Here is a 10,000-nt window from a genome sequence, read left to right as displayed (position 1 = left end):
TGCACACATCTATACATTCTACACATAAAATACTGACATAGATATACATAGACACTCATACAGGTTCGGTCACTCGCATACACGCAGACATACTTATACTTGCATATATAATATATACGTACATGTATGCGCCCATACACATACAACTGAACGTTATTATAAATTCGATCTGTAGTGCATTTGAAATCAGATTAAAATACAAGGATTGGTCCAAGCGAACATACACTTGAAAAGTGAAACAATTTGCATGTATATATATATATATATATATATATATATATAAACGATGTTGATGATTAATTAACTAGGAGTGTGTGTTCGAAGAAAGTAATGGAGAGAGACGAGGATAGAAAGGGAAGTTTCAAATAGAAAATGGTGGTAAAATGTAGATGAGTGTGGGTACGTGCTTGCTGTAGGGAAGATGAGAATCGAACGTTTGGTTATTGACACTTTTTTGAGATATGAAAGTATTTATTTCAAGCAGTTTATAGATACATATTTACATTTATACAAACATACACACACTTGCGTGTGCATATGCATGTATAATACGCACACATACATACATTTATATAAGAGAACAAATAGCGTATGTGATGTATCTGTTCATATATATATCAAAGACACAAACGCTCATATATAAACAGATTTTAGCGTAGTCAGAATCATCTCGGTTTAACCTGGTGATTATGTTATTTGCTATAAGCGTTAATTAATTAATTTACTAAAATAAATGTTACTCATAGTAATTCCACTGATTTTCCTGCCAACCCTTGTACGATATTCTACACATACTTTGTTTTCTCTCCCTACTTCAGCAAGTACGGCTATATGTTTCACCGAAGAAATCCTTATAAGACACATACATGTCTGAAGTTGTTTCTCTTGCTGGTTGAAATCGTTGACATGATATTCATTCAGTTATGGTTGACTATCTATCTGTTATTCCATATATAAGTGATCATTTATCGAGCTATTTATTGAATTATCCATCGTTCTATCTGCCTATATTTTTGCATACGACCTTATATAACATTGGTTCAATGTACGCAATGTTTTCTCACGACGTATTTCTAATTAGCTAATTAATTTTGTCTGCGTTAATAATACTAGCTTCCTTCGCATCACTGATATTGGTTTAAAAGCGCTAAATAAAATTCTGTAATGCATATGTGAGATGCAATTCCATAAGAGTGTTTGGCTATTGGCGATTCTTTATAACCGTAAACATAATGCAACATGAACCCCTCAAATTTACAGGGACACAAGAATTGGCAACCTGAGATGCCTCATAATTTTCCAAGAGTACCAGTAGGAAATTATAAAGTCAATTAACGCTAAACAGAAATCGAAATGAGATCTGAAAGATTTGGTCTACTGTGAATTTAACATCTACTTCACAGTTGTTGACGTATAGAAATAATGAACTGAATAGAAGGAATTTAATTACGATTATCATTGATTGAAGCGAAAGACAAAACTTCGAAGATTATTGGCTCGTCATGAAGAAAAGAATTCCCGCATAGAAAGCACTTCTCATGATGACCGACCCTTTTCGGAAACGTCAGGTTATGAAAAGATACTGTTGTGATGTGCGAATGCAGGCTGCTACAAGTTAAGCTTTGTTGATACATAAATTGATTTTTGTAAAAATATATTCAGAAAAGATGAGATTGTATCATATTGAGGTTTTTCTCGGTGTTATTATTGATATAATGATATAACATTGGTTTTATCTGAGAATGAAAGTTTACTTCTGGTTCTACGGTAGAAAAAAAAACCGACAATGTTATTTTGAAAGTCGGAATTTGTACAAGAGATGGACAAGACACTCTGAGAGAGAGGAGAGAAACACAAAAAGGAGAAGAAAAAAAGAGAATGCAGAATGGAAATCGATTTTTAATACAATACAAATGCTTGAAGATATTTTTACACAAAAAGAAAATTGAGAGAGAAAAAAAACACAAAATCAGTGCGCAGTTGGGGGAAAACGGTGTGTAGACGGGGTCAAAATGAACAGAAAAATCTGATCGACTTATTTCCTGGAATATTTAACTAATTTTCTAACGTTTCTACAGATTTGAAAATCAAATTTTGAATCAGAATTATTGCTAATGTTTTAGCTCTTCTCATTTGTTGTTGTTCTTTTTTTTTGGTGAGGGATAAATTACATTTGTAATGATGTCATTGTTGAGATCGGTACAGGAGATGAATATTCAAATTTCAAATACTTCCAGTATTTAACAAGTTAATGTTTCTGTCTGTTGATTCTTTTAATCTCAACATCTTATTTATCGTATCGTAACCGCCAAGCATTTCTATGTACAGAAGAGTTTCGTTTTATTTATTTGTTTCTCAGAGCTTAAAAAACATTTTATATGAATTGCTTCAGATTCATTATAAACAGTATTTTCAAATATTACTGCTGCTCACTTTAATAATTTCAATAAAGTTCATTGAAAATGCTGTTTCACCAGCTTTTTTATTTACTTGCCCACATTTTCCATCGTGTTATTTACCATGAAAGTGAAAGTTATCTTCAAATGGTTCATATTGACACGTGACTGGATTGATTTACATAATGTGTTATGTCGTCAGCTTTGAAACTACTTTTCCCGCAGTTTACTCAAATTGCGATTCAAACATTATTCCGCATAGACAAAAGAGAGTATCAAGTTCTTCTTCCCACATATCATTATCGTAGTTGCTTTGTTAGAAACTTGCTTTATCGCGTAACTGTCTTCCAGTTTTCGGGATTTGAGTTGTTTCTTTCTTCCACCCTATCTATCCATCTAGCTAGCTATATCTATCGATCTATCTATCCATCGCTCCATCAATATCTCTTCCCTTCGCTTTTTGGATAGACGTATGCATACATGAACACACACACACACACACACATGTTGATTATGCCTCTATGATTACACTAACGGATTAGCCATCATCATTTTCCCCCCGCCTGATGTGTTTAACGTAAAAGAGTGCAGCCATATCACCAACCAGCTTCACATTGATACATATCATATTTACATCCCTTTTTTCTAACATTCTCTTACGTTTGTACCTAATTACCTAAACTGATAAGTAACAACCTTCAATTTTTCTAGATTCTCCTGCCTTCCATCACTTTTTCTCTTTTACTCTCTCTTTCCCTCTTACTCTCATAATTTCTGTCTTTCCCTCTTACCCCTCTATTTCCCTCTTACCCTCTCTCTTTCCCTCTTACCCCCTAGCTTTCCCTCTTACTCCTATATTTCCCCTCTTTCCCTCTCTCTTTCTCCCTATGACATTCTCCTTCATTCTTTTCCTCTTTTGTTCCTGCGATCGAAAATAGCGTTTCTTTAATTTTTCACAGATTCCATGTTGTTCACTGGTCCTCGCTAGTTTACAGTTGAGTTATTCAGTTTGTTTTTCAGAGATGTCCCAAAATTTTATTCTCGGCTGTTTATTAAGGTATTCTCTGTTTTTTTAGTCTTTCAAAAGTGTTCATACTTATTAGCAGCGTAACTGGTTCCTCACAATATCTCAGTTGTAAGTAGCTGTGCTTCCATCGTGTCCCGTTAGCGGTATCACTTGGTATACACCAATTCCTGACTACTTAATATACTTAACTATCAAATCTGCCTGTCTGTTTATCGATCTCTCTATAGGTTCAAAGACGACTAGAAAGGCAGACAGACAGACAGATAGATAAAATGATAGATATACAGGGATATGAACCTGCATAGCATTCAGCAAACAGAAAGATAAATCAGCAGACACATAGACGGTCGATTTATCGTTCCATTTTCATAGAATATTTATTAATAGGTTTATTAATAACAATATGCAACAATATAATATATATTATGGTATTAATGTCAAATAGAATAATATATATAATACTGTGTAGTATTTGTTATAATAATTATATATATATATATATATATATATGTATATATATATATATATATATGATTTAGTAACCAATTATGTCTTATTATAACTTATTTGATTTAGTGATTAGTGTTGTGGAGAAAAATAAATTGGGAAGACGGGGATAAAATGTAGAATTCTTGGACCACACGAAATTTATCCGGCTTTTTAACTTTCGTCAGCTATATCCTTCCCGGGAGCAGTTTCTGGTCCGGCATTCCCGTCCACGGACCCCTCCTCTACGGCCAGTTGCGATTCAACCACTTTACGGCGGAAAATACTTGCAAAGATTCCGCCATTCGTGAAAACCATGTAAAGTATTATTGCGCAGAGGCAAGCGAAAATAGCGACCCGAAATAGATTAAGAGTTAGTTCCTCTTCTTCTTCTTCTTTCTTCTTAAGGGGACCAGGTTGAGAGGTCAAATCCCGCATAGGTGCGGGGGGAGGAGCCGGACGAGACGGTTTGAGCATCACAGGTGGCGGGGGACTGAATGATGGGGGCGATGTTGTTGGAGGCTCTACTGCAGGCTCTACTGCAGGCTCAGCTATCCACTGAGCTTCAGCTTGGACTTCAGCTTGAGCCTGGGCTTCAGCGTCAGCCTGAGCGGCAGCTAATGCCTCTCGTTGTGCTTGCGCTGCCAGACGCCGTCTTGCTGAGCGACTCATAGGCTGCTCTGACTGCGTTGGAGTAGCCTCGCGCGGCGGAGTGGCCTCATGCGATGGTGGTGGAGTCACCTGGCGCAGAGGAGTTGGGGTGACCGGACGCGGTGCCGGAGGAGTTTCTGGATGAGCTGATGGCGGTGGAGTGACTGAATGTATTTGAGTGTCCTGAATGGACGCTTCGGTGGCGGCGGCTACTTTGTGTCTGACTGGTTTTGGAGGGACGGCGGGAGGATGATCATGCTGTGTTGGTAGCTTCCCTAAACGTATTACAGTTTCGCTAACCGCTACATTATCCGTATCCTGAGTATCCGAAGTGGTTGTCGTTGTGGATCTGCAGAAAAGGTTTTAAAAGCTGGCGTAAGAAACAACAGTCGCACATAACATACGGTGCTCATATGGAAGGAGCAAGATTTCAGATAGTGCAACAAAACATCAAGTTGAATCTCAACTGTATTCTTTTTTTTTTTTTAAACATAATTAGCAGTAACTAAACAAACTTAATTACTGAAAGGACGTAGGTCTTTCATAACAAAAAATAATTAAGTACATCACTGAGATAGAGCTTCAATTATTTAAAAAAAGGCAACAGTATACATGTAAAAACTACAAACATCCAAATAACGAGGGGAAACAAAAGGGGAAACATTAAAACATTTAGACTTAATTAACCTAATTAGAATATTTATAATTATCTTTTAACCAAAATAGAATATTTATAATTAACTTAATTTTAAGACAAGCCATAAATTAGTGTAATTACAATAATTTGCATTGACATAATTAGATTTAACATTAATTGACCTAATTAGTTGAACAAGAACGTTTACGTATCTTTAATTTATTTAATTAAAATAATAAACACAAATTTACCTAATTGCACAATATTTTTGAAGTGTCATCAACAAAGAATTTTTAGTGTATTTTGGCAAAACAGAAGGGAATTATATGACATTTTGTTTATTTCTCAAGTCCTTTAGATAAGCAGAGGAAGGGAAGTGACTTTGAACTGGTAAAATGAAATCGGTTGTGATGTCCTGAAGCTTATATCTTGCTCACCAGTCTTCTAACTCATCAATAATAATAATAATCCTTTCTAATATAGGTACGAGGCCTAAAATTTGTGTGGGGACAGGGCTAGTCGATTACATCGGCCCCAGTACTCGATTGTTACTTATTTTAACGAGCCCGAAAGGATCAAAGGCAAAGTCGACTTCGGCGACATTTGAACCCAGAACATAAAGATTCACAAGAAATGTCGCTAAACATTTTGTCCATTACCTCAATGATTCTGCAAGCTTGTAGCCCTAATAAAAATATTTATAATTATATGATTGTAAATTATATAATTTATATCATAATACTAAGCATTTCTAATGCTTACAATAATAATAATAATCCTTTCTACTAGAAGCACATCGACCCCAGTACGTAACTGACACTTATTTGATCGATCTCGAAAGGATGAAAGGCGAAGTTGACCTCAGCGGAATTTGAACTCGGAACGTAGCGACGGGCGAAATACCGCTAAGCATTTCGCCACGCGTACCAACGACGCTCGCAGAAGGAGAATAGTAGTAATAGTAATAACAATAACCTTTTCTACTAAAGGCACAAGGCCTAAAGTTTTGGGGGAGGGGACTAGTCGATTACATCAACGCCAGTGCGTGGCCGGTACTTAATTTATCGACCCCGAAAGTCAACCTCGGCGGAATTTAAACTCAGAAAGCAGTGACGAGCGAGACATCGCTAAGCGTTCCGTCCACCTTGTTAACAATTCTGCCAGCTGGCTGCTTTGGTAGTATTAGTGATAATAATCCCAAATTAGCACATATGGGATATGGTTGACAGCAGCGATCCAGCAAATGACTAGTGAGTATTATGTGATCGATCTTTTGCAGGATAAGTACTGTTCATCACTAGTAGGACTTGGATTTATTGAAATATAATTTAGCATAAATAATAATAATAATAATAATAATAATAATAATAATAATAATAATAATAATGTAAAATTAACTTAGGAGTTCCGTGTTAGAAATGATTTTGGTGGTTCTAAACAGGGATGGTAACGACAATTACAATGACAACAACAATATTGTGTAAAAGAGAATTTTAAAAATCCTGATAGAATGAATAGGATGTTATCGAAGGACGAGCATGGAATTTAATGTGGTGGCGGTGATGTAGGGGTGGGGGAATCTAGTTAACAGATTTTAATGTATGGATGAAAGGTAAAACGAAATAAAATAGGTTATGGGAGAGAATATAATAAATATTGCAGGTCTTGACTGAGCAGATATCTTTATGGAACGGGGTTTGATAAATTGTAACAGAAGCTAATATGTCGGATAGAATTAGGTATTTGTTAGAGATCCAAATTGTGTATTAAAGATAGACAGTCAGAGGATTATTAGCCGACAATTTTAAATAATTGGGAATTAATGTTTTATTGCTATAGGGAAAGATAACTGAGGTTATAATAATAATAATAACTGGGTTCTGTTTTAAAGGATGTCGAGGTTCTAATAAGACTACTGGCGTGGTTAAAATAATAGTAGTTGCCATTCTCAATGGTCGGGCGTTAGATTGTATGACTTGTTAAAACATGAAATAAAAGTGGTCATTAAAATATTAACATCACGAAAAGAAAATAAATTTGAAATCGGGAGTGAATTTCATTTTTTTTTTTTTCTACATGTTTAAACGAAACGAAATTTGATTAAACAGCGTTTAACATAGGATAGATATGGTATACCTGGACTCATGTTCAAGTGTTTCTTGGGGAACTGACGAAATTTCAGCTTTCTCGGACGCTGATTGAAAGACGCTGAACAAAACAAGGAACATTTAAAAGAAGGGAAATATATATATATATATTTATATAAAAGAAGCACATGAAACATGTCATTGGCTGACACAAAGAACAGGAAAAAAATACGCATGCATTCTTCCGATGTGACAGCAATCGTGTTCACAATTTGGTAATTGTATCAGAGACAAATAAATTATTCGGTGTTCCATGAAGCTGAGACGATACTTCACTCTAACAATATCAATGAGGAAAAAAAAATATAATAAATGAACATACAGTTGGCACATTCATTATCTGACTTTGTATTTTCATGTGTTATAATTGAGATGCACTCATACCTCTATATAAGTGTGTGCATGTATACATTTTGTATATGCATATGAAATCCAGTAGTGGAAGTCATGCATGGGGTTACATTTAAATCATTTACTTATATGCGATTCGACCCTACCTAGTGTGTATGTGTGTGTGTGCACACCCATACCCACAGACAGGTTTAAAAATACGAGACAGTTTTCTTAAAGGTAAACCGTCCACTTACAGACTCTCATATACATTCTCTTTAGCTGGTATTCACAGAGGTGCTAATTCAGGATCCACCTCGGATTTATTAATCCCATTTTATATAGGTCTGATCAATAAGTATCCGGACTGTTGCCATTGTAACGAAGCTAAAACGCACAGAATGAAGCCGCTTGACAAAGATTGATCTTGACCTCTGATGTGTATGTCCACTAAGGTTTAACCTTGTAGCTCACTACCGCTGTTTACAACAATGCTTCGAAGGAACGTGTGTAGTGTGCGATCGTCGCATTGACCATGACAGAGAAAGTTGTCATGGGAAGGAGTGTATGAGCCGCACTCAAGACGGTTCCAAGATGCCCGAAAAAATGTCTATATTGACGAACGTTCTAGGAGACCCGCACCCAGCAGAACTGAGAAAAACATCGCAGAAGTGCGTGCAGTTCTGAGGGGAAATCGTCGAATCACCATCCGTGAGTTATCAGAGGATGTGCAGGTTAGTTACGGTTCAGTTCAGTCCATTATCACTGAAGATTTGGGTATGAGACGCGTGTCTGCCAAGTTTGTGCCAAAACTGCTTTCAGCTGACCAAAAGGACACTCAGGTTTCAGTTGCACAAGATCTCCTTGATTGTGTCGAGGACGATGAAAACTTTTGAAAACTTTGCGTAGGCCTCTGAGCAGGTATCGACAAGCTTTTCGCAAAATTTGATGCAGATTCTCTGTTCAACTATTTCTGTCATGGACATTGCGACGATCACACGCTACACACGGTCCTTCGAAGCACTGCTGTAAATAGCGGAAATGAGCTAGAATGTTAAAACTTAGTGCGCATGCACAGCAGAGGTTATGGCCAAGTTGTGCCAAGCGGTTTTACTTTGCCTGCTTTATCTTCGTTACTATGGCGACAGTCGGATACTTATTGATCAGACCATGCATATATAACTGTGTACATATACATACAATTAGCGGTCATTGTCATATATACAATTATCTGTCATTTGAAATAAGATGTAACAGTTACTGAATAAACAATATTGCTTATAACATCTAAAAAAAATACAAGCATGCATAGGCACGCACCCACGCATACACACACTCATAGACATATACATACAACAGCCACACACAAATCCATATAAACCTACAACCGTGCAAAATAAATATATATATATTTTTTTTAATTGTACTAACCTGCTAAATATCCGCCATCTCGGAGTACAGAGAGCAAGTAAAAAAACTGACTGATGGAAGAGGAGATAAGAATATTTTGAAATAAGGTTATTGATCTTTATAACTTATATATAATTATATACGAGGAAACAGCTCTTATAATACACTACCGTGTATACGAAAGTGATCGTTGCTATTATATATATATATATATATATATATATGTGTTGTGTATATACATACATATATACACATTTTATGATTTTTTTTGTATGCCTTATATACATATACAGACGTACAATATATATATATATATATATATATATATATTTAGTGTAGATATACATTTTACATTGTGTTCAGTAGATATATAATGAACACTATGTAAAGTGTATGTTTGTGTATTATGTATGTGTATATGTATGTATATAATTATATATGTGGGTGTATGTATATGTAGAGAGAGAGATAAGCAAGTGTAAAATTAGGAAGAAAAGGGAGTACTCAATACTGGAGTCTGAGTTTCATAATGGCAGCAGAAAAGTAGTATGTTCGTTACTCTGAGTTTCACCATATCGATCTTTGGACGATTGTGAGCAAATAGGACACTGAGTTATGTAGTATATTACCGTGAAAATGTTTGGATATCGTAGTTAAATATTTATATCTAATATTTTTTTTTTTACATAATCACCTGAAGATTATTTAAGAGAAACACGGAACAATGATTTGCGAAGTTTCGGCCCCGAATATGTTTATAACCATATATGTATGTTACGTATATGTATACATATGGGTGTGTGTGTGTGTGTTAGTGTAGGAAATAGAATCCATGGTAATTAGTGACTCTTAGCGACAGCAAAATATTTTTAAGAGTAATTTTTCTCCCCCATCCGCCCCCACCTTTAGTAAATCT

At 35.6% G+C, this 10,000-nt stretch overlaps 1 protein-coding gene across 1 annotated transcript in view; it reads right to left on the bottom strand.

Annotated features, from left to right (window-relative positions):
* Positions 1–1,881: 1,881 nt before the first annotated feature.
* Positions 1,882–10,000, bottom strand: part of LOC128250674 (uncharacterized) — a 166,547-nt gene continuing 158,428 nt past the window's right edge. Inside the window, exons 7-8 of the mRNA XM_089341605.1 lie at positions 7,334–7,405; positions 1,882–4,909 (exon numbers count right to left, since the gene is read on the bottom strand). Of these exons, the coding sequence (XP_089197731.1) occupies positions 4,084–4,909; positions 7,334–7,405 (898 nt within the window). The 3' untranslated portion in view covers positions 1,882–4,083. The remainder of the gene's footprint in view (positions 4,910–7,333; positions 7,406–10,000) is intronic.

Source organism: Octopus bimaculoides, chromosome 25 (assembly GCF_046866305.1).
Source record: "Octopus bimaculoides isolate indiv1 chromosome 25, ASM4686630v1, whole genome shotgun sequence".
In the NCBI taxonomy this organism is placed as follows: Eukaryota; Metazoa; Mollusca; class Cephalopoda; order Octopoda; family Octopodidae; genus Octopus; species Octopus bimaculoides.
The sequence above is the reverse complement of the archived record's forward strand: the minus strand, read 5'-3'. Positions and strand labels throughout refer to the sequence as shown.